The 23,705-nt window shown below is 46.9% G+C and overlaps 1 protein-coding gene across 7 annotated transcripts in view; it reads right to left on the bottom strand.

Annotated features, from left to right (window-relative positions):
* Positions 1-2,917: 2,917 nt before the first annotated feature.
* LOC124191230 overlaps positions 2,918-23,705 on the bottom strand; it is a 30,974-nt gene continuing 10,186 nt past the window's right edge. For 5 of the 7 annotated variants that reach the window (XM_046584310.1, XM_046584312.1, XM_046584311.1 and 2 more), the window contains 27 exons: positions 17,051-17,225; positions 13,384-15,333; positions 13,061-13,248; positions 11,502-11,729; positions 11,254-11,376; positions 10,885-11,142; positions 10,622-10,786; positions 10,412-10,534; positions 10,079-10,327; positions 9,775-10,005; positions 9,594-9,707; positions 9,381-9,494; positions 9,195-9,308; positions 9,000-9,113; positions 8,804-8,920; positions 8,630-8,735; positions 7,961-8,466; positions 7,634-7,885; positions 7,302-7,499; positions 6,461-6,814; positions 5,477-5,728; positions 5,225-5,364; positions 4,930-5,032; positions 4,081-4,299; positions 3,537-3,608; positions 3,348-3,435; positions 2,918-3,242 (listed from right to left, as the gene is read on the bottom strand). In XM_046584310.1, the coding sequence (XP_046440266.1) occupies positions 2,927-3,242; positions 3,348-3,435; positions 3,537-3,608; positions 4,081-4,299; positions 4,930-5,032; positions 5,225-5,364; positions 5,477-5,728; positions 6,461-6,814; positions 7,302-7,499; positions 7,634-7,885; positions 7,961-8,466; positions 8,630-8,735; positions 8,804-8,920; positions 9,000-9,113; positions 9,195-9,308; positions 9,381-9,494; positions 9,594-9,707; positions 9,775-10,005; positions 10,079-10,327; positions 10,412-10,534; positions 10,622-10,786; positions 10,885-11,142; positions 11,254-11,376; positions 11,502-11,729; positions 13,061-13,248; positions 13,384-15,333; positions 17,051-17,225 (6,869 nt within the window). In that variant the 3' untranslated portion in view covers positions 2,918-2,926. The remainder of the gene's footprint in view (positions 3,243-3,347; positions 3,436-3,536; positions 3,609-4,080; positions 4,300-4,929; positions 5,033-5,224; positions 5,365-5,476; positions 5,729-6,460; positions 6,815-7,301; positions 7,500-7,633; positions 7,886-7,960; positions 8,467-8,629; positions 8,736-8,803; positions 8,921-8,999; positions 9,114-9,194; positions 9,309-9,380; positions 9,495-9,593; positions 9,708-9,774; positions 10,006-10,078; positions 10,328-10,411; positions 10,535-10,621; positions 10,787-10,884; positions 11,143-11,253; positions 11,377-11,501; positions 11,730-13,060; positions 13,249-13,383; positions 15,334-17,050; positions 17,226-23,705) is intronic. The other 2 variants (XM_046584314.1, XM_046584316.1) reach the window with 2 other exon arrangements.

Genomic DNA, 23,705 nt, shown 5'->3' with positions numbered 1-23,705 from the left:
AGTGATGGAGAGAAATAAAGGGACGAGCAGCAGCTAGGAGCTAGGAGAATATATAACGCGGGGGTTTCTCCATCCCAACGTAATTGGATTTCTGGCTGCATGTGAGTGTGTGTGTGTCTGAACTGTTGAAATAGAAAATAGTAGGCTGGCTCACATATATACAAGACACAGAGTCACCAAACTGCATATCACAGGGGGGCCGGCCTGGCCTGGCTATTGTCTCGCTTGCCAGGAGCCAGCAGTCAGGAGGAGGCCCGCGACTGACTCTATTTGTTTTGACTTTATCCGCTCGCTCTAAAAGGCTCTCTAGCCGTACGCATTCTAATGAACCGTACGTAACATGCAAAGCGCGAGAAGGCGGAATAAAAAAAAATACTGGGGGGAGGAGAACTCGGGTTCAATCGATCCGCGTGAACACGACAGTTGGCAAAAAAAACGGGTCGAAGAAAACTTTGGCTGTCGTGTAATAAATGTCGAGGGCCATACAAAGAGCGCCCTGCATGCTGTCATATTGCCGCAGTGCTGCTCCTTATAGTCTCTCCAACTCTCCGCGCCTCAATGTCTGTATAGTATATGCACATACAAAGTCGAACATGCAGACCAGCAGGAGCGCTGTTGGAGAGTCTCTCTCTCTCTTTTGCTCCCGACTGGCATGGCGTCGTGACAGATGATGTTCGATCGATTACCCCGACGGGATATATCGTTGACTGTCACGAAGTCGTCGCTCTGACACATGTTACTGTGCATTATTCAAAGAATGTTTCTTTGCCGAGCTGCTGTGCGGGGCAATGGTCGTCGGCTCCTACAGGACCTCCTCCCCCCCACTACCAATAGTGTAGTGGGTGTAGGAATAGATATAGATAGAATAGAAAAGAGAAAAAAGAGAACCGACTGAGAGACTTTACCGATCCATTATGCCTGGCGGTCCCACCAGTTTCCCCCCCGACGGCTAATGAGCTGTCGACTTGGGAGATGTACAACAGACGAGATGGGGACTCTTTATTTCTTTTTTTTTTTAAACAAAAGCAGCTAAATAGCTAGAGACCAAAAGTTACTCGAATTATTAGCTTTTTGTTTTTGAACGTCGCCCTCTTGAAACGACCGTCACTGGTGTACGTCACATTTGACCGAGTTTTGTGTCTCTCTTTGTGCGGTACACAACAAATGTGTGTGTGTACACGCAAGAGGAACCTTTCAACTAGCCTAATAATAACTGACACTAAATGCTTGGAAATGACTGGGATACGGTCCGGGAACAAGAACGGGTAAGTTGACCGAGTTCTCCACGGAAAAACAAAAAATAGAAAAATCACAAAAATGGAAAAGAGGAAGAAGTTGTCCAGCAGAAACCGCACAGTTTTCTCAATTTTTTCTTCTCGAGTATTCCCGTTTTCTTCTTCTCAGCCAACAAAGCAAAATTGATGGTCCAGCGCATCAGCACGATTTCGGTCGTCATGGAGTGTGAGGTTTTTTTCCTAGCAAAACCGGTTTCCTTTTAAGCTACTTCTTCTTCTTCTTCTTCCTTTGTATCTAGAAACAGGATGCGAGCTGCCAACAGAGTCGGCCAGACAACCAGTGTGATGAAATATAAACCTGTATAATAGAATGTATGTAGAGTAGACTACACTAACCGCTAAATTATTCAACCGACTGGCCAGCCATCAGCTCCCGCTAAATAAGAAAAGAAAAAAAAACAAACAAACGGGGCGAAGTGAAAGGCCACGCTTGGAAAAAAGAAAAACAAATAATCAGCTCAACACAACACCAGAGATAATCTCGTTATTTCCTTCGTCTTTTTATTTGTAATTATTTCTCTCTCCTTCTCTTTCATTCTTGTCAATGTAGTCGTCGTCGTTTTCTTTTTCTTCTTTCGCAGTGGCAACAGTCAAATATTTCAGTATGCGGAACAGCGTCCCCATTCTCGCCGTCTCTTCGTTAAAAAATCGTTTTTTTTTCTTCTTCTTTGCATCAAAATAAAGGAAGAATGTTCAAAAATAATAAGGGGTAAGAGAAATACACACACACGAACACAAGAGAAATACACGGGCGAAATATTCATCCAAAAAAGAATTCAAAAAATGAAAAAGGCAAAAAAAAAATAATTCCTTCGTGTACGCATCGAGCGCATTCTGCCCGGTAATTTCGTCTTGCAGTTTCTTGGCACGAAGCCTGGAAACCCCTTTTGTTCTGGCGCGGTTGCGGTGTGGCTCACAGCTCAGCATTATATATAAAAGAAAGAGAGAGATTCTACTACGTCTTTTTTAATTGGGGAGTTGACGTGAAAGATTTGGGAAAACAAAAAGGGAAAAATGAAAAGAACAAAAAGAAGGGGGACAATTGCGGCGAGAGAGAACAAGAATGAAAAAAGCCAAAAGTCAAATATTCCGACGATATAGCAGATGGGAGGGAGGGCACAAATGGCTCGACATGTAACTTACAAACTCACGCGGAGTTGTTGAGTCAGGAAAAGAAGACTGAAAAAAAAAGAAGCAACACGTTACGCAATATTCTCTGCTCGTTGTTTGTTTTTTTGTCTTGCGCTTTTTTTCCGCTCGATCGTCCCAAATAGCACACACACACACACACACTCACTCACACACACACTGGCGAAGAAGAGAAAGCCGCTTACATCAATCCCGCTCTCAATCAAATGGATATTTCGACTTGCTTTCTAACTTCAAAAAAGAAAAAGAGAGAGAGACGGACAGGTTCCCCAACCATTTTTTCGTAACCTCGAAAAATCTATTTATATACGATGCATTTGTTTTTCGATGAGATATATCAACGATCCAATAAAAAAAGAATTTGAATTCAATCGAAAAGTGGGAAATCAAAAAGAAAATTGAAATTTTTTTTTTCAAATCAGATGAAGAAGAAGAAGAGAAGAGTGGAGTTTTTCGATTCTTTTTTGTTTTCCTTTTTGTTTTTAAACTCGACGAAAGTTCGTTGTCGTTGTGGTCGTGCTGGAACTGTTATTTTGGCGGTGGCGCTGCTGCTGGCGGAGTCGCATCTGCCGCTGCTGATGGAGTTGCTGTTGCCGCCGTCGCTGGCCCGTCAGTGCCGGCGTCAATTTCGACGACGACGACGAGGAGGAGGAGGGACTGAAATTGACGTCACCTCCGACGAAATTCCGCGAGAGAGACGAGCCCGGCGAGCACTCTTCTGGCGGTTTGCAGTCGGTGCACTGCCTGGCCGCCATCGAGCAAGTCGTCAATTTCTTCGGACACGATTTGCAGCTACCCCTGGAATGACGTAACGCAATCAAAGAGAGAGAGAGAGAACAAACGGCGTTAGAAACGGAAAGTCGACTGGAAAAAAAAGATGAAAGACAAAGATCTTATTATTACGCCGAGAAGTTGTCTTGGTACGTGCCCATCGGGCACGGAATGCAAACCGTCGAATTGAGCGGCCGGTGTAGACCGGGAGCGCATCCCACTAACGAAAGAAAAAAAAAGGAAACAATTTCAAGACGAGAAATCAATATGTTTGTTGCATTTTTCATTCGAGTGTCGTTGGGTGGTTGGTGATTGACTTACCGCATTGTTTCCCTCCGGTTCGTCGCTCCTCCCATCCGGCCACGCAACCGCCTTCCGGTATGATTGAAGTCGCTGCAGAAAGAGACACGCACAATAATTAGCCACTCGATGCCCAATTCAATAATGTGCCAAGGTAAAAGAAAAAGATCAATAGACAATGTTGCCATGGCAACTGGGGGGAAAAAGAAACTTTCGTTTGAAGATGTTAAAAGGACGACGAGTCAGCTGGATGAGAGAGGGAGGGAGGAAGGCGTTTACAACCCTACCTACCCCACTCTATCGTGTTTCTAATTGGCTGGCTTCATTAACAACTGGTTGCTACATAATATAACGAACCGAACGAACCAACGACGACTGTAACTACACCAACGGACTCGGTGTAATATTTAAGACTTGTGAAATAGGATCTCACGTCGTCGTCGGGAGCGGGATGGTATGGGGTGGGGAGTGCATTATAAAGTTGGTCTGGTGAACGTCGAGGTTATATTAGCCTCATCATCACCGCAGATGACGACGGGCAAGAGTAAAAATAAAAAGTACTTACGAGCGCAGTCAGGCACAGATGTGCCGGGCTTCCACCTTCGGTCACGACCACACAGGTAGACGGCGGACGGGAGCGGTCGGAAAAAGACGTGGCCCACCGAGCAGGATGGCCGGCACATTTGACCCCAGGTCCACGACAGGCAGTTGAGATCGCCGTTGGGCGGCGATTCCAGTCGGGCGCAGGATTCGCTTCGGTTGTACTCGGATGGAACCAATGCCGCTGCATCCATCGCCCAAGCGGATATGACCAGCAAACAACAACAACAGCAACAACAATCAGTTAGATTAGATGACAAACATAATATAGTGGTACTACTACTACTACTACTGCAACTAGTATAATATATTATATAATGCGCAATAGAGTCTATAGCGGATCTCTGTACACACACACACAAGCATTCACGCTGGGGGTTGTAAAACGCGGCTAATGCAGCTGCCAAGACCAACAACAACAGTACAGATTGTATTGCTGCTGCCCTCAGTCAACAACAATCACCGCGTGGAGTAGTCGTAAAAATCCCCCCCTCCTTCTTCTTTTCTTTTCTTTTGTTTTATGCCGGCCCTGCTATTCTCTACGAGAGAGCCTTAACTTTTTATTTGTTCCGCCAGACACACACAGACGACTGGATGTAAATTGGTTATTGCGCTGGACTCGCAAAGCGAAAGATTCCCCACCAAGTTGTTCACGAATGCACTTGGGTACACTCTGCCAGCGACCACCACAATCAACCATAGTTTATGCACTCTGCTGGAAATCAAATCAAGAAAAAAACGGGCCGGCCAAACAGCGTCATTCCGCTGCCTCCCGCTCGTGTTCAAAGAAAATGGGGAACCAAAAAACACCTACGTGAAACGTTGACGGTGAATTGGCATCTGGCGCTATTGCCGGCCGCGTCCGACGCCGTGTAGGTGACGACGTGCTCACCCAAAGCAAATAGCGAATTGGGCTCCTAGAAAAATACAGCCAAAAAACAAAAAGAATAAATAAATAAATCAAAAAGTTGGCCACCCAAAAGAGTTCTGGTGAATTATTGATCGACAGCAGTTTTGGCTTGGCGGACGAGTTAAACACAGACGGAGAGAGAGAGAGAAAGAAAAAGAGTGGCGGTGTTATCAAAACTTGGTGGTACTACAGTCCATACTTTGGATTTGATGACGTGCGTCACGGCAATATTGTCGCTGAAGACGGGCTCGGCCCACGGCGCGTTGGCGTACGGTTCCAGCGAGCTGAGGCGGACGTGGACATCGTGAGGGCAGTTCTTCACCGTCGGGGCTTCTCTGTCTAAAAAAACAAACAAAACCCGCCCAGAACGAACCAACAAAGTCAGAAAACGATCTCAAACTGGACATTCAAGAAAAAGAAGAATGGCCACTATACGTTTGGCCCGTCTTACCTCGAACTTCCAGGACGAAGGAGCAGATTGCCGTGTATTCCGTCACCGGATTTCTGGCTCTGAACGATATGACCATCCGAATGGGTCCTAATTCGGCCCGCAACTTCTTGGCCCAGCTGGGCTCGGCTTCGACGTGACTCGTGTAATCGACGTTGGTGGCCGGCTGCGGGATAAAGACCTCAATGGTCCGCTTTCCCGGTGAAAGATCAATTGTCATGTCCTTCGGGCACTCGATGCGTGGCCACGGATGCACTGGGCGTTACATCACGCGCCCAGAAAAAAAAGGAAAAAGAAAAAACGGAACACAATCAATAAGTTCCGCTCGGCACTTTTTCTTTTTTTTCTTTTATGGCGTTCGGCCCGTCTTGCGGTTGTTAGTCGATAAATAAATCAACATCTACTGATGACTGATTGAGCCCCCGAGAAAAAAGAGGAGAGAGAGAGAGAGAGGGGAAAAGTTACTCAATCAAGAACAAGTAGTGCGTAGAGTAAATCATCCGAGCTCGACGACGGGAATACCCGGAACGATCAAAAAAACAAAAAAAATTCACAGGCGGAAGAAAAGACGGACGGCGTCAGCGGTGCGAATTAGTTTCACGGAATAACAACTCGAAAAAATAAAGAAAAAAAACGGACGATGACAAGCCGTAAAAAGTTGACATGCGGCTGTTAAACATTTCAACGCGCTCACAGCTGGATCACAAGGATGAGCCAAATAGGAAGAAAGAGGGAGGGAGGGAGGATCATTAACGCGACCCGTGATGTTTGTTTGCTTTGTTAATAGACGGCGGATGCCAGCAGCTGCACGTTCAACTCAATTTCCGCTCCAACGGATCTCGGCGGATAAGAGAGAGAGTAGAGGAGGGGAAAAAATCAAAATGAACAACAAAACTACCAACTGGTCAACTACTAGGAAACACATTCGGGTTTCTGGCGTGCCCTGGCGACCGGACGAGGACGACGACGGCGACGACGACGACTTACCTGGAGCAAAGTGCCCAAAGTTGATTCGATCGACAACTTTGGGCCGGGAATATTCAACGAGGGACAGATCAAACAGTGACGACGAAGCCGATTGCTCGTAATCGATTTCAGCTTGAAATTGTTCCTGTTGCTGCCGACTGGGTGTAGTAGCTGTAGTAGTAGTGACAGACGGTTTTTTTGTTTTCGAATGTGTTGTTGTTGTTGTAGGAGGTTTGGGATTGGGGGCGGGTTCAGTCGACGTCTCATAGGTGGCAGCACTTGCCGTCGTTGTCCGGTTGTGGACTGTCACTCGGATCGTATTGTTGCGCGGCCTATGATTGGCTTGTTTGTTACCCGTTACTTTTGAAGCTAATTCTGAGAGAGAGAGAGAGACAGACAGAGGAGGAATATGTGTAAAGAAAGAAAAAACAAATCTCTTTTTCTCTTCTTCAAAGAGGTCTCCCCCGCGCTGGTAGAAAATGAATTTACGTCAATTGAAAATCCAAAAAAAAGAAGAAGAAGAAGAAGCCCAAGCAGCTGAATGAACGAGAAACACTTGAAGCGCTCACAAATATTCGGAAAATAGGGTGGGATTTGCAACAACAACAAAGACACGACATTTGTGCGGGTGCGCATTGATCGGTCGCTCGTGTAAAGAGTTAAAAGATAAGCTTTTTCCAAAAATAATCATAATAAAAATATAAAGTAAAACAGCAATAATAATAATAATAAAAGGCTTCAACAGTCCCCGTTCTTTCGGAGGAGTTTGCAGCATGTGCCTCGAGGGGAAGAGATAGAAAGTGAGGGGAGAATAGATTGGGATAGCGTTGATACACGTTCATAGACCCAAATTGTTAATTACCTTTTTCGCAGGCAGGCGGCGGTCTAAGAGGATTCCATTTCAGACTGGGCAAGCAAGAGCGAACGGGATTACCCGTGACGCGGAAGCCCGCATCGCATGTGAAGTAGCAGAGCTGATTGGGGGCGGCGTCGCCTGTGGCGCACGAAAGCGGGCTGACGCTTCCGTTGGCTGGCTTGGTTAGTGGCGGGCATGTCAGAGCTTTAGGGATTCGGGTTTCGGGTCGTGGTCGTGTTTTTTGGGGGGGTTTTTAAAGAAGGATCGACTTAATATGTTTGGCCAATTTGTTTTAAAGCAATTAAATACCAGAAGTAATTCCGGTCAAATTTTTGTACCTTGACAGAATCCCAACTTTCCTTTCCATTTGCCGTCGTCTCCGCAGCGACGGAATGGCTGATCCGGGAATTCACGACGGCCTCCTCCTTGCTGTTGTTGATGATGTTGTTGTTGTCGTTTGATTCTCTCACCTTGGCCGGTTGATCGTTGGCGACCTTTGCGAGTTGCGCGCTGCTCAGCAGCTGATCCAGTCGATCCGCCGACGGCCAGTTGTCTCTTGTCGTTCTCGTTTTTCTTACCGTTATGTTTTCCTGATTTAATCCATTTCATGTCAGACTCTTACGTATACATCTCTCCGGCAGCGGGGAATTACAAGCGGCTTTTACCTTTCAACTTTTTGTGGGCTTCCTCTGAACTATTTTTAGCGCTAGTTTGCCAATCTTGATGAGCCGGCGGACGGACTTGAGTGGCTTTCCAGCCTTGGAGCATGGCCAATCCGCTGCTGGATTGCCGGTTGGAAAGCATGATGCTTTTCTCTTCGAGCAAAGTGGCCGGGTTGTTGAACACCTGGTTGGCTTGCCAGGTCAACTGCGGCTTATGCCGGCGGAACGCGTAGCCCTTGCGACAGCGGAGAGTGCAAGTGGTTCCGGGCTTGTATCCATCGCTGCCGGGCCGACTTGAACAATGCAAGTAGCCGCCAGGTGGAGGCTCAATGACTGGGCAGTAGTGAGTGACAGCCGAAACGACTTCCAGGCAGCTGGATTTGTCGACCGACAGAATGTAGCCGGTGCGGCACTCGCAACTGTAGTTGCCCGGACGATTCAAACACACTTGGCTGCACCCGCCGTTGTTGATGTCGCACTCGTCCACGTCCAGGCACTGTCGGTTATCCCTATTACAAAATAATAGTTATCATTTCCCGATTCAGTTTAATAATTACAAATAGTTAGTCTAAGACAAAAAAAGGTGAAGTATGGTACAAAATGAAAGGGGCTTCTACTACAAGAGACTCGATAGATTTGTCGAATAGAAATAAGCCGGATGGGAATACATACTCGGGATCGAGAAAGAAGCCCTGATCACAGGAACAATGGTAGGAGCCGGGTGTGTTGGTACATTTCTGATCGCATTGCCCATTATTTGTAGCGCATTCGTTGACATCTGTTGGGAAATTGACTGAGATAAGACTCGCTTTGACTTTTGAGTTTAATCCAATTAATGAAATTTACCAAGGCAAATGCGGGAATCCACCAAAATGTGACCGGGTGGACAATTACACTGGTAAGAGCCCAGCAGATTGACACAAGTCCCGTTGGCGCAGGGATTCGCTTGACACTCGTCAACGTCTGAAAAGGATTACCAATAATAATTTGAAAAAACATCGTAAACTTTTGAATAATTTTGAAAAAGCTCAACGACACTCACCAAAACAAGAATCGTCTTCGAGGTAAAATCCGGGATGGCATTCGCACTGGTAGGATCCTTGCGTGTTGATGCATTCGCCATTGACACACGGCGCTGTCTCGCATTCGTCGATATCTACCCCGGAGAGAAAATGGAATCAATCAGCGAAAATCAGCGTAGGAAATTAAAACAGTTCCGGCGGTAGTTTATATATACCCAAGCAAATGTTTCCAAGGGCTTTGAAACCTTCCAGACAGCGGCACCAATAACTTCCGTCAGTGTTGACGCATTGACCGTTAACGCACGGGTTGGACTGACATTCATCCACGTCTGCAACAATTCAAAGATGAATGATGTTGTGAAAATGAACATTAATAGAGAGAAGGGGGGGGGGCTATATACCGAAACAGGAATTATTGCGGGCGAGGTAGCCTTCCGGACATTCGCAACGGAAGCTTCCAATCTGGTTGACGCAGGTGGCGTTGATGCAGGGCGAAATGAGACACTCGTCAAAATCTGGTGACCGTTTTCAATTCATTCCCAAAACGGTTAATTTCCAAACGCCAGCCCAAATCAGAGACACAAAGGAAATAATAATAATCTATAATACTATACCTATGCATACGTTTCTCTCCAACGTGAATCCCGGCTCGCATAGGCACAGATAGGATCCCGGCTCGTTGACGCATGTGCCGTCGATGCAGGGCGAATTGGTGCATTCGTCGACATCTGAAATAGTAAATCAACCGTTGGAAATGAAGGGAATGAGATCGATCAATTTTGAATGGGAGCCCACCGAAACATGTGTTGTTCTCCAGATAATAGCCTGGCTCGCAGGAGCAAATGAAGGATCCCACCGTGTTCTCACAAAGGCCGTCGGAACAGGGAACACCTTCGCTGCATTCGTTGATATCTTGACAGGTCTGGTTGTCAAACGTGAAGCCTTCGTGACAGGTGCATGTGTAGGATCCCATCTTGTTGATGCATTCTCCCGATCCGCAGGGATCCATTAGACATTCGTCGATATCTGCAGCGCCAATGAAATGTTATTTAATCAAATGGGAGCCCCCCCCCCCACCTAGTCGACAGGATTCAATTACCATCGCAGCCAGTGGTTGTCTCTTCGTAGCCGACCGGACAGAGACAGCGATAGGAGCCGGGTAGATTGATGCAGGTCCCAACCGCTCCGCACGTTTGCAAATGGGATTCGGCGCATTCGTCAATATCCCGACACGTCGTCCAGTCTTGGTCCAACGCGTAGCCGTCGGGACAGGTGCACTTGTAGCTGCTGGGAACGTTGACACAGGTGTGCGAGCATCCGCCATTATCGGATGCGCACTCGTCAATATCTGAAAACGGATCCAGGAACAAAAAATAAGGTGGGCAAAGTCAATAACTTTCCCAATTTAGCCGGTGGGAGGAAATTGGCTAACCTTTGCACGTTTTGTTATCCGCTTCGATGAAAAGTCCTGAGGGACATCCGCACTTGTGAGACCCTTCCGTATTCGTGCAAATATGAGAGCAACCACCGTTGGACAAGGAACACTCGTCAATATCTAATGAGACACACAAAAGGGCAACTTGTATACAATGCCAGCCGAGTATTTATCGACAAACATCGGAGAGAGACGACGGAAAGTTACCATGACAATGACCGTCTTGATCTTCATCGTCGTAGCCCGGTTGACAGGGTACGGGCTCCTCGTCAGGATCGACGCAAACAAAAGATCCAATCGTGTTCCGGCAAATGCCGGGACACAATCGATCGGAATCATCTTCGTCTGCGCTGTAATCGCATTCGTCAATGTCTGAATATAGAAAACAAAAGAGGAAGTATCATTTTTAAGCTGGATAAAAATACACACGTCAAGACAAAAAGAGGATTTGCATCGAGAGGAGAGCGAACCTTCGCACGTTTTCCAGTCATCGGTGAGCATGTAGCCTTCTGGACAGGCACAGTAAGCCGTGCCCAGGGTGTTGAGGCACGAGTGGGAGCACCCGCCATTGTCGACGCGACATTCGTCGATATCTTCGCACAAATGTCCGTCGGCTGCCAATTGAGTTCCAGGCATATCCTCGCAGCTGCAAAAGTAGGAGCCGTGGGTGTTGTGACAGGCGCCTTGGCAGGGTCCGTGCCCGTTGCGCAACGAGCATTCGTTGACATCTATATGGACAAAGTGGCGAGGAAAAAGAAAAACGGAAGGAGCTAAGCATCAAACCCTGCGTTTCGATCCAGGCTCCTTAAAAAAGAAGAAGAAGAAGAAAATGTCCGTACCGATGCATTTCTTGCCGTTGGAAGCCAACCGGAAGCCGACTGGGCACGAGCAGATAAAGCTGCCAGGCCGGTTGGAACACTGTCCGTCACATCCACCGTTGGCCGTCGCGCACTCATCGACATCTGTAAATAGCGTAAATGTTTCACTGGCCGATTCAGGATGCCAACCCAAATATAGGGAAAATAATAAAAAAAGGAATAAAGTTGCGCCTGCAAGTGAGCAGATGGGTGGGGGGGGGGGGACGTACCGACGCAGCTTTTTCCGTCGGCATTGAGCCGGAAGCCTCTGTAGCATAAGCAGCGAATGGAGTCTGGCTCGGCAGACTGTGAGCAGACGTGCTCGCAGCCCCCGCGATCCTCGTTGGAACAACTTTGTTCATTAACTCCGCGCTGGCCGGCGCTCGAGACGCTGACGTTGACTGCATTTGACGATATCGATGACGTCGGTCGATTCACCAGTTCCTTCCCGTCTCCGTCTAAAATAAGCCATTCCGACGCGGATGGCAATGAATCAACCAGGGAGGCAGAAAAAAAGCAAGAAAAAAAGAAATAAGGCGACCGCGTCAAGACAAGGAAGATATATACAGTCGCGGCAGCAATTAATTGGACGTGAACGAACGGCCGGCCAGGGGAAGGGGGGAGGGCGCGGACGAGTAGCTCCAAATCGACTTTGACAGTTTGCCCGACAGATAAATTCAAGAATTATCGTTTGCTTCATCTTTATGGAATCTCGTGTGCAAAACCCCGTGCGTTTATAGACGACTCGGCGGACATGGACTATATCCCTGGGAAATTGTTCTGGCCCATTCACTGCCTGTGTGTGTTTGCTTGTGTGTGTGTGGAACGAGGTGGAACGCAGGCGCAATGACGAAGCGCTGGTGCAAAGGGAATCACGAGAGAAAGAAACGACCCCAAATAAAACATGACGTTAAAGAGGGAAAACAAAACAAACAAACACACAAAAGCCAACGGGGTATATAAAGATAAACGAATAAGAAATATCTCAAAAAAGGAAAGAAAAACGCATGTTATGTGTCAAGCATGGCTTTTTTTGTTTTGTTTCAGACTTAATGGACTCTACGAAGAGATTCTTTGTCTTCACATACAAACAAAACAAAAAAACTTGGAAGAAGAAGAAGGGCGAGGCCTGTCAGTTTCGAGATCGTTTCAGATGTCGAAACGGTGATAAGAGGGTCCGGCGTAGAAAAACCATTTGAAACGGCAATCCGGGGCGACAGAGACACACGAACAACACGTCATTGCCTATCCCTATCAGTATCCACTTTTTTTTCTTTTCTTTTCTTTCTCTCCAGATTGGAATGAAAGGGGAGAAGAATTTAAACATTATTTTTCCTTCTCTCTCAAAATGAAAGGTAAAAAATAAATAAATAAACTACTTCCATATAAAGAAATAAATGGATGGGAAAAAAAGGGGTCACACATCTTAATTGTCCAGCTATTTGATGGTCTTTTTGAGAAACATTTCCCATTTAAGAGAGAAAGCTCTTCATTTACTTTTGGGTTGGTTGAGTGGGATGATGATGATGCCCCCAAGGACCTTACTTAACCGATTTCAAACGGGTGGGGCGCTGCTGGCCAGAACACACAACAACAACAACAAGAGAAGAAGAAGAAAAAAACGGAGCCGGGGCGGTGTCGGACGCCGGTCCCCAAGAAAACGAAAAAGGCGAAACGTGAGAGAATAAAACCAACAAAATAAAAAAATAAGAAAGAAAACCTGGAAGGGAAAAAAAAGGGATCAAAAAGGAGGAGAGAGACGGTGCCATTAGTGAAACGCGATCGTTACCTGTCAAAGCAAAGTGCGGCTGCTGTTGGCGATTGATGGTGACACATTTCGGGTGTTGTCCGATCCACTCCTGATTCGAACAGAAAAGGCGATCGGGTAGCATCGGATCCAGCTGGTAGACATCCGTGTCTTGGCACTCGAAAATCACCTCGGCCAGCAGATTGAAGGGCGGCGAAGGCCATCGAGTCCTGTGTGTAAATATTCCTTGTACAATCGGCCCAGACAACAACGACAACGGCAGAGAACATGAATCATGGCGACACCTTTTTTTTAAAAAAAAGCCAATCGCAAACGACATTTAGATTAAAAACACAATCACACACCTGCCGTATTTGGCCACGACCGCGTTGGGGATGACGGGCAAGAGGGTCGACGGCCCACACGAGGTATCCAAGACGGCGGGATTCAGGTCCGTCTGGCCGTGCAGGAATCGATTGGGATCGTGTTGGCCAGCGAACGACGACTCGCCGGATGTGACAATTTTGGTTTCGATTTCATTGTCGACGAAATCTTCTTCTTCATCTTCTTCTTCTCGCCCGCCCAACAAGGACGGCATCAAGGATGTTTTGACCGGATCATCTGGCAGGATGTCGTTAGTTTCGTCTTCCACGTCACCCGATCCGGCCACCCCAGTGTCCGTTATCTGCGGTCCTCCCGGCGACGCTTCGACGACCACCGGTTTCTCTTTTCTATCGGAGACGATAGCGGGCAGAAAGTTGGTTTCGTCTTCATCTTCATCTTCATCCTCGACGTCGTCGTCTTCATCCGAGCGGAGGCCGGAGTCGTTGTCGCCCTGCCCCGCTGCTGCTTTGACTGCATTACCAAATGAATCCAGTTTGATGTCGTTGATTTGCTCATCAACGTCGCCGTCGGATGGCAGCGAAGATGCCGATGCGCCCGTTCCGCTCCGACTGCCGCCAGCTGATTTGATTTCTGGCTGGACTTGAGCTCGGATTTCATTGGCCTCATCGCGTTCGTCTTCTTCTTCTTCTTCGTCGGAGGATTCAACTTGTGATCCGGCTGATGATGGATCCACTAACACTGGCGGCGGAAGCAGGATCTCCTCACTGATGACATTAGACTGACTGCCAATGGGATCCTTCCGAGTTTTGGATTCTTCAACTTCTCCGCTCGTCGTCTCCTCCTCGTCAGAATCAGATCCGCCAGCCGACAGCGACTCGGCCGGCTCTTGCGATCGTGTCGGCTGATTGTCGACTTGTGTCGGCTGCATCTTGTCACCTACATCAGATCGATCGTCTGCGCCCGCTCTTTCATCTTCTTTCGCCGAATTGCCGGCATCGGTCTGATTAGGGCGTGAATACGACCGAACGTCACCATCCACTGAGGTTCCGGATATTAAGTCCGTCTTGACGTCATCCGCTGTCTTAGCCCCAGTCGATGGCGATTCCTCCTCTTCTTCTTGTTCTGTCTTATTTTCCATGACGTCCATCTGATTAGCAGGTCGTCGTTCAGCAACAACCTCCGTTGCTTCTTCTTCCGTCTCATCATCCGGATCAGCCTTTTCAGATTCGCTCTCATTTGTTTCAGGATCGAGGGAAGCGGAAGAGCCAGACGACGTCGATGCTATTGTGGCAGTTGCAACGGGACTAGCCGTTGTAGTCGGTGGCTTTTCTTCTTCTTCTTCCTCTTCTTCTTTTTCTTCCGTTTCCTCTCGGCTATCTTTACCGGCAGCGCTGGATGGAGTCGGACGGTCGATAACATCCAATTCAGTTTCGGCGGATGCCAGATTGATCAATGGCGTCGGCGTAGTTGTGGTGGTAGTTGTTGTTGTTGTTGTGGTTGTTGGTTTTCTGGTTCGTGGATTAACTTCCTCATCTTCCTCTGCGTCAGGATCTTCATTGTCTTCCTCAAGTTCCTCGCCTTCCTCCTCGCCACCTTCTTCGTCTTCCTCCTCTTCACCACCTCCTTCCTCATCTTCCTCCTCCTCGCCTTCCTCCTCACCCTCCTCCTCGTCTCCTTCCTCCCTCCCCTCGTCCTCTTCATCTTCGTTATCCAAACTCTTTTTCAGCAAACTCGCCGATTTCAAGCGCGATAGCCCGCCCGCAGGATTCTTCTTTTTCTTCAACTTGCCATTCTTCTTAATTTGCTGCGGTTTCTTCTGCCTCAGTTGGAGCTGCTGCCGCTCCAGTTTGGCCGCTCTCAACTTGCCGTTGCGCCGATGATTTGCGGCAGATCGGACCGGCACTTCAGATGCGACCGGCAAAACGGCAGGCGGCAACTTGTCGGATGTCTCAAGGGCCATTTCTTTCCACCTATCACAAACAGAAACTTTTTTAGTTTTTCTTTTAAAAAAAATAAATAAATAGAAAAAGATCGAGCTCTGAAGAGAACCATTTTTCCTCAATCAGATTTTCTCCTTTCCACTCGACCAGTTCCTTTTCGAGTGGCCGACGTCTTCCTTGACGGTAAACGCATTAATAAAGAGCCCCATTTCTGTTATTGTTATTGTTATTCCAGCCAACAGAAAAGGCAAATTGGTTAGAGGAATTTTGAGTCGGGCTGTTTGTTTTTATTTGTTTGACTTTGATCCCGCCCACCCCAACTAGACTCGAAAAGAAAAACACATCAAGTCTTTTCTTTCTTTCTCTCTCCGAGTGGAATGTGTCTTTTTACACGGATGAGTGTGTCTTGTGCGCTTCTCATCACGGCACACGCTCCGGCACAGTCGCCAACGAATTTCAAGTCGACGGGAAACGAATTGAGAGAGAGGCGCCACGAGTAGCGCCCGTCGTTCGGATCTATAGACGCCATGTATAACCAACCGCGTTCGGGACATGCAAGTGTAGACAAGATGCGGATGAAAGAGAGAAGCCATGGAAATCGATTAGGTTCCGTTGCCTATTCAACTCTCACGCTATGGTTCCCGATGCAAAAAGGGAAACGGGAACGGGAGGGAGAGAGATGGGAACCGCCCGATTGTTTCATATCTGGTTGCCCTGCTGGCAAATGTCCGCATCCAACTTTTTTCGGGGGGTGGAGGATAGAGAAACAAAAGAGCAAAACCCGAAAGGAACTTCTTTTTTTCTTTTTACGGTTTCTATTTTTTCCCTTTTCGGGAATTTTCCTCCTTTTTTTCTTTATTCGTTTGGGGGTATGCGCTGGTGTCGGCTCCGGGAACCAATCCCGGAGTCTTATCATCATCTTTTCTTTTCTTCCCTCTTCCTCGGGAGAATCTGGTGATAAAAGGATCAAAGGCAAAAGGTTCTTCTTCTTCTTCTTCTTCCTCCTCCTTTTGCCAGCCTCCTATCAGCGCTAACATTCTTTAGAACCTCGACCCTTTTGGCCATCGCGAGCGGGACCTCCGGTTTTTGTTTTGCAAAGTCGGTGGGGCGCACGGTGGTGTAGTATACCGGTGGTGAGAATGGAAATGTTGTCTGTGTGTCAAACGAGCAGACAAAAGGGGAAAGAAAAATCAACGTCCAATCGATTCCAGCTGAAAAATGACGCCCAGCACCGCACAATCAACTCCGAGAGAGAGAGAGACTTTTGCTGTGCTGTCACTTTTTTCTCGCCGTTGAGCACACGCCGAATAACTCCATCAGCTTCGTCCTTGTTCCCTAGTTCGACCCCCATTGTTCCCCCTTTGCATTTGACTTGGTAGGATGCCACCAAAACGGTGAGGCGGGGTCGGTCGGACGGACGAGAAAGAAACACTTGATTATGTTTGGAGGAGGAACCCAACCCAGACTGGGGGAGAAGAATAGGAGTCCCGGCCGAGGATTTTCTAAATGAGACTCCTTAATGAAGTGCAGTGTGTCGTCCCACCGAAAAAAAAAATAACAACAAAAAATCCAGCGAAACTTCCATCCATCTGGAGGGGAAAAAGAAGGTAGGATCATCAACAAAAGAAAGATGGGAGCTGCTGCTGCTGCTGCTGCTGTGTGTGTACACACTCTGATGAGTCGAATGAAGAGAGAGGAACACAATGGTATGGAATTAGCTTTTCAGTGTGTGGTGCTGGAAACTTACGCAAATAGAGGGCGGCCAGCCGTCGAAGAAGAAGAAGTCGACGGTTGAGGTCGACGTCCGACCGAAGAATCGGCCACATCCTGCACGACACCGTATTGACTTTGGTATTGATTTCCACTTAATTGACGAATCCTCGAGTACTCTTTGGTCGAGTCCTTCGATTCCGCCGCATCTCCTGTGAAAATCGACAAAAAAGAAAATAGAAAAAATTTTAAAAATTCGTTTTTTATTTCAAAATGATAAAAATAAATCAAAGGAGGGCGCTCGATAAACAAGCGTCGTGCATGGCAAGTCGTTAGATGGAAATCACCCAACTAGACGACTTCTGGCACTTATAGAGTTGGCGCATGTCTGGTTGCTGGAACGCGAACGAGTTGCGAAACAAATTGCAGACATAAAAAACCAGTCGAAAGTGGAGAAGGAGAGAGGCGAGAAGAAGAAGAAAAAAGAGCGCCAAGAAAATTTAAAAACCAGTCCCGAAATATTACGATCACATCATAATATCGCGGGTTAGGAAAACGTTGTTTTGAAAACTTTGCCGCTTGACTTGATGACGTTCAAGGATGGCGCGCCAGTTGTCACTTTATTTCGCCCATTTTGATTCCCCCCTCTCCTCATTTCATTTCCGAGAAGGAAAATATAAAAAACATGCATATTGTGTACACGCATATATTAAAGGGGCGGTTTGATGGACGTGCCCAGTCTGCGTGTGAAAAATCTATTTCGTCAAAATAATAATAATAATACTAAAAAAACCAGTGAGAGAACGCAAACATTCACGCAAGTATAACCACCACCACCACCACCCGACCGACCAGCAGCTGAAAGTGGGGAGGAAGAGAGAGGCGTGTTGAGGATCAGTCACGGGATTGACGGGAACGACCGCAACCCCGACCACAAAAAAACATCCAACACCAAATGGAAAACACACAGACAGACAGACACACAAAAAAAGAGTCGAGTGTGTCTTTTGATTTCACGTTCGAGTTCAACGGCTGTCGCACGTCGCAATCCTCCAGCAGCCAATTGAATAGAACAAACAACAATCCGAAAAGGAGCGAGTGTGAAAGAAAGCAATTGATTCCCGATGCTGTGCGATCATCATGCGGAGCGAAGAATTTCATTTCGGGAGAATTATTTGGTTTCGATAAGGCAATTCCATCCGCTCGGCTCGTTTTTTCCCTTCCTTCTTCTTCCACTCGTTCACAAATTACGTTCGGTATCAGTGAAGGTGAAAAACGATTTTCCCCCTTTTTCCTTCCTTGACGATGGCGGTGGTGGTGGGCCCGCAGAGTGTTCCTCTTGTTGATCTCTCGCCCGTCCCGTCCCGTTAGTTGTTCAGCGTAGCGAAAGAGAGAAACCGGCGGAGTGTGCGCGCGCGCGCTATTTTTGAAAAAGAGCGTGACTGGCGTGGCAGCCGCCCAAACGGTTCACGGAAAACCCTCGGCTTTTTTCTCCCGCCCGAACCCCCGAACCACCACCCGCACAAGACACAAAACCGCAAGGCCCCCCGTCCAAACACACTCGCACGGTTGATGCATATACCAAGACACCCGTACGAGCCGTGTGTTTAGCCGAGCTTTGCCTTATTTGAAATCTTTTACACGCGTGTAGCCATTTATCAAATCAAAACCCTAAAGCATCGCCCTACCAGGGGCAGAGAGAGAGAAAAAGAAAAAAAGATGAAAAACGAAATTTATTTCATATTAATCGAAGATGGGCGGCTCAACTTTTTTTCTTTCTCTCGACGACTAAAGTCATTTTCATAAATTCTACTTCTTTAAAAAAAATAAAAAAATAAAATGGATGGTTGGCATAAACTTTTTTTTTTCTGATTTAAATCTGTAGACAAAACGACGGCCATGAAAAAGCGACTGGAGAAATAATAACAATAATAATAAAAACGAGCGCCGGGAATTGCTGGCTGGACCCTCTCGCTCTCTCTCTCTGACGCAACTTCCATGTTTGTATTGGCCCGTTCGCGGACGTGTGGAAAGCGAAACACGAAAACAAAACTCCCGAAAGAAGAAGAAGAAATAAGGAAAAGAAATAAAAATAAGACCATCCGCATTGCGTTTCATCGTTATTAGAAAAATCCATCGTGAGTCCGTCGGAATGTGTCAACCTCGGAATAACACACGTAGTCGTCGTACGAACGGCCCACAAAACGTTGGCACACAACAGCCCAGCAGCAGCGAGAGTCTCGCTGGATTCTTTTTTATCTCTCCATCTCGACACGTACAAAAGGGGAGAGATGGTGGTCGAGAGCTGCGAGATGCCACTGCATGGCCCACATACTTGCCTATTAGGGCTCCTGTCAAAAGACATACGGAGGTGTATACGTCCGACGACTATTATGACATCCACGCGCACACATCATCATCAGATTTAATCATAAAAAAATAAAGAAAGAAGAACCGGGGGAGATATAGCATTTTCTTTTAGCATCTTAATTCCGTCGGTGATGATGGTGTCCAAAAAAGAACTTGGATAACGACATCTACAGTCCAACTTTTTGGAGGGCGCGGTGTGTTTCGGGCGTGGCTTAGGTGTGTAATACGGACCAAGTCATGTGTGTGTGTGTGTGTGTCAGTGTGTGTGTGTGTTTTGAATATCAATCTAAAACTAGGAGCTAGACAACACCACTTGGGAAAGCAAGAAGTTTTGATAATATTTTAGTTTTTTTTTCTTGCGACGAAACCCGTAGGCACCGGAAGGAGCCCCGCATACTCTCAGAAAAAAAAAGTTTCTCGCAGAGCTGCTGGGTGTTTGTGTCTGTTGACTTTTTCGTCTCCCCTCCCAACACCCGACGAGAAAACAAAGTTGATGATGAAAAATTCGGTTACAGCTCACGTCCCTCCATCCGCTGGCTTCTCTTCCGAGAATAAAACAAAAAAAAATGGTGAAGGGGGGATCTGTCTCAATTCTCACCTTGTTGCCTCATAAACACAATCAGCATAAATTGGATGAGAGAGAGGGAGAGGAAAAAGATAAGAGAGACAGAGAGAGGAATCTGTTGTCAACGTTTAACAACCAGAAAAAGCAAAGCTATAAGGCTGCTGCTCTATATCATAGAGCGCCTGGCTGGCGCGACGTTTTCACGCATTTGAAGCGACTCATTTTCTTCTCAATTTTTTTTCTTTTTTGTTGTGTGTTTTTCTGTCTTTCCACCGTTCGTGTGATGGATCGCTCGGCTCATTAAGGCGGACCCCCGGCCGTCCATTTTTTATTTTGTTATTTCAAGATATACCCTTATAACCATGTCTTGTCATCACATCGCATACTACAGTGTGTACAACATAGACACAACTTTATTTATCTACTGCTGCCCAATTTTTGAAAATTTGTTGATAAAAAAAAATAAAGTTGGGGCAGGAAAAAAAGAGATTTTGTGTTATTTCACAAACTGGTTTTTTCTTTTTCTTTGGGAGAGAGAGACTAGGAAACTGATAAGGAAATTAAATCAAATTAAAATAACACCAAAGAAGAAGCAAGACGAAAAAATAAAAGGGCGGAACAGATGGCGCAATCCATCTAAGGTAATGGCACACTAATAACAAGGAGTCGCGGAATTGTCCCATTTATCAGATGGAGAAGGAGAGAGCGAAAAAGGGAACTTGTATCATTTTCTTATTTTTAGAGATTGTACGCTAAGTTCTGGGCGACACGTCGCCAGATTGCCTGACACCTTCACACCGGCCCACACAAAATTCACGAGCCAAAATATACATCAAAGGGCGTGAAAATGAAGTCAAACCGGTCGTCTAGATTTATCCGTCGCCAGCAGGAACAGCCCAAACGCGCTGCCCTTTTACGACAATCGAAATGAATGGCGCGGAAGGCCGGAGCAAGAAAGTTAAAAACCAAAAAAACAAAATGAAATAAAATAAATCTAAATTTTCACGCAACATGTAAAATAAAACAACCCACTCCCGGCAAACAGAGACACTAACAACAAACGACGACCTGATGGATAGTATCCCGCCAAAATGAAGCCGAAATTGGATGCTGGTCGTGGCAGTTGGGCGCGGGCAGTCGTTCATTATTTGAAATAGCCCCGTGGCCCGTCTCCTTCCATCTATCCGCAGATATAAAACAAGAAGACGAGTGTGTGTGTGTAGGGGGGGGGGGGAGACGGACGGCCGGCCGGCCGGCGTCCGAAGGAGAGAGGTGTTGAGAGAGTGCGGAAATGGCTGTGCATGTTCGCCCCGTCGCGCCAAAATAGAAAAAGACACGACCGACCGCGTCCGATGACGGAGCTGTTGCCAATATAACTCCGGCACGGGCAAGGTCGACCCCGGATAGTAGACGGAACGGTCCGTCTACTACACATACAAATTATTTGCATAACTACAAATAACAAAAACAAAACAAAAGGCCATCGGGAAACTATTCCAAAACGAAAAAACGAACCCAACACCCGTCATTCGACAGGAGAATGTCGCCATAACAAGTCAATTCGTTGCTCGAAAGTCTTTCCAGTGAAAAAATGCGATGCGTCATCTTTTATAGAACGTCCGGGGGAGTATAGAGCTGCTGAGGAGATGACTAAACTCGATAAATAACCAAATGAAAGGAAAGAAAAAAATAAGTTTCTTCTATAGGCCGCTCTCATTTCTATGCAAAACCACAAAGTCTCTTCTTCTTCTTGGTATAATCTGTCCGCCTCTTTTGCGTGCTCCTTTTTTTCTTTTTATTCCCGTTAACATTTTTTTTCGGTTACTTCTTCTTCGGCGCTCAACTGCTCCTTAATGTTTTTTTATGATGTGATGTGATTACGACGGTGGGCTGGTTTCACCTTGTGGCGCTCTCTCTCTCCTTTTTTTCCCACAAGGTGAGGAACGTTCATCAAACTCATTTGATGGCCAGGTGAAAAAGGAGAGCGCGAGCGCGCGCGCGCCGGACCAGACTAGAAAGGGCGTCTCCCCGGCTGAATCAATTCCCGTGAAAAAAAAAGAAGAACAAATCGGAGCTCGTAAATCACATTCAAGTCGATTGGAGCGGCCCATCCCACCGAGAACCCCGTAGTGGTAATAAGCCAGCGGTCAAACGCAGTAGCATTATAACTCAAACAACGTGAAACAACAGACCCAACCAACCATAGCTGAAATGGGCCACTTTAGGGGGGGGAAGGCCAGCCTGACCCCGACACTTGTGATCATTTCGGGCTCTGTCGATTCATCTTCGTGACTCACATTTTCTTCTGATTCCGTCTCACGCTTTCTCCTTGGCCGGCCCCCGTAAAGGCAACAAATGTTGATCTCTCTCTCTCTCTCACTCGCGGGCAACAACTTCCGACGTCATGAGTCATTTCCTCAATTCATTGTCAATCAAGTCATCACACCACACACACCAATCGTCTGCCTCATCTCATCCACACAAGATTTGGAATGGGCAGTCCATTCTTCAGCAATGTCGAGCAATCACATGATCAGATGAAACTCGGTCGAATTTTTAATTGAAAAACGTTCGGCGTCCCGTGGAATATTTTTTAATAGTCCACGCCAGTCGGTTCACAGCCCCGGCCAACGGCCAATGTAAATACGTAACAAGGATATATGTACACACTGTTTTCGTTCCTAACGTGACTTTAGTTTAAGATAACAACAGCAGAGAAAGGAGGAGGAGGAGGGGAGAGACGGGATCCCAGCGGCGAAGGACGAAAGCGAAGGGAATGAAGAAGAATGGAAGAAGAGAATCAGATGAAAAGAAAATAAAAGGGACGACGACCAAGACGCGGGAGTAAAGAGGAATTACAACAGAGAGAGAGAGAGTGTGGGCGTGTCAAACGAGACGATCCCATAGCTTTGGCTCCTACTCGTCTCTCCAGGGGGTTTCACTCACTCACGTTGCTGCTCCTAACCTAACTCTTATGTGTGCCTCTGTGATGATTATATGCGAGCACGTTACTATTTTCTAATCGCCATGGAGCCCCTAGTAGAAGTATTAAGTACTAACTATATCTCCTTTCCCCTAACCTTAAAGCTCCTAGCTGTGTAGAGGAGCTCCTCTCTGATTATCGGAGCAGTCCACCAGCACAGCGGTCGACATAATAGAAAAAGCAAAAGAAATAAGAAGAATCCTGGGAGGAAGGAGAAAAAGAAGAAAGGACCTATTATCGTCGAGACATCTTCATCAAACAACGGGCAGAGACGGCCAAGCGGTCGTGATTCATTACAGCCCAGGGCCCGACCACAGACTCCCGGTGTAGTACACGAGTGTGTACAGCCACCATCACAATTTCGTCTCTCTCTCTCACATCCATTTATATATAGAAACCAATCTCGAGTCTCCTGCTGATCGCGTTGGTTAGTAAGTCATCATCATCATCCTTTTAAGTTGGGCCAGGCAATCGATCGCCTTTTGATGATTGCCACTACAAAACCATCAGCCACGATGCGATGGGCCAATAATCAAGAAAATGGCCAGCGCTGGCCAAGAATGGGCAACAAGGCCAATTCACAAGTGGCTAGACGCATTCCCCCCACCGCAAAAGATGTGTTCTGTTACACGCTGTACAGAGAAATATACACATCATTTGGTGGCGCTCTTGTGCGGCCGCAAGCCCCCAGCCAGAAGAAAAAACCGAACGAAAATTGGTTGGCAACAACAACAGCAGGAACTCCGCCGGAAGGGGGGGGGGGAAGAAATAAGA

This window comes from Daphnia pulex, chromosome 3 (genome assembly GCF_021134715.1).
Source record: "Daphnia pulex isolate KAP4 chromosome 3, ASM2113471v1".
NCBI lineage: Eukaryota > Metazoa > Arthropoda > Branchiopoda > Diplostraca > Daphniidae > Daphnia > Daphnia pulex.
The sequence above is the reverse complement of the archived record's forward strand: the minus strand, read 5'-3'. Positions and strand labels throughout refer to the sequence as shown.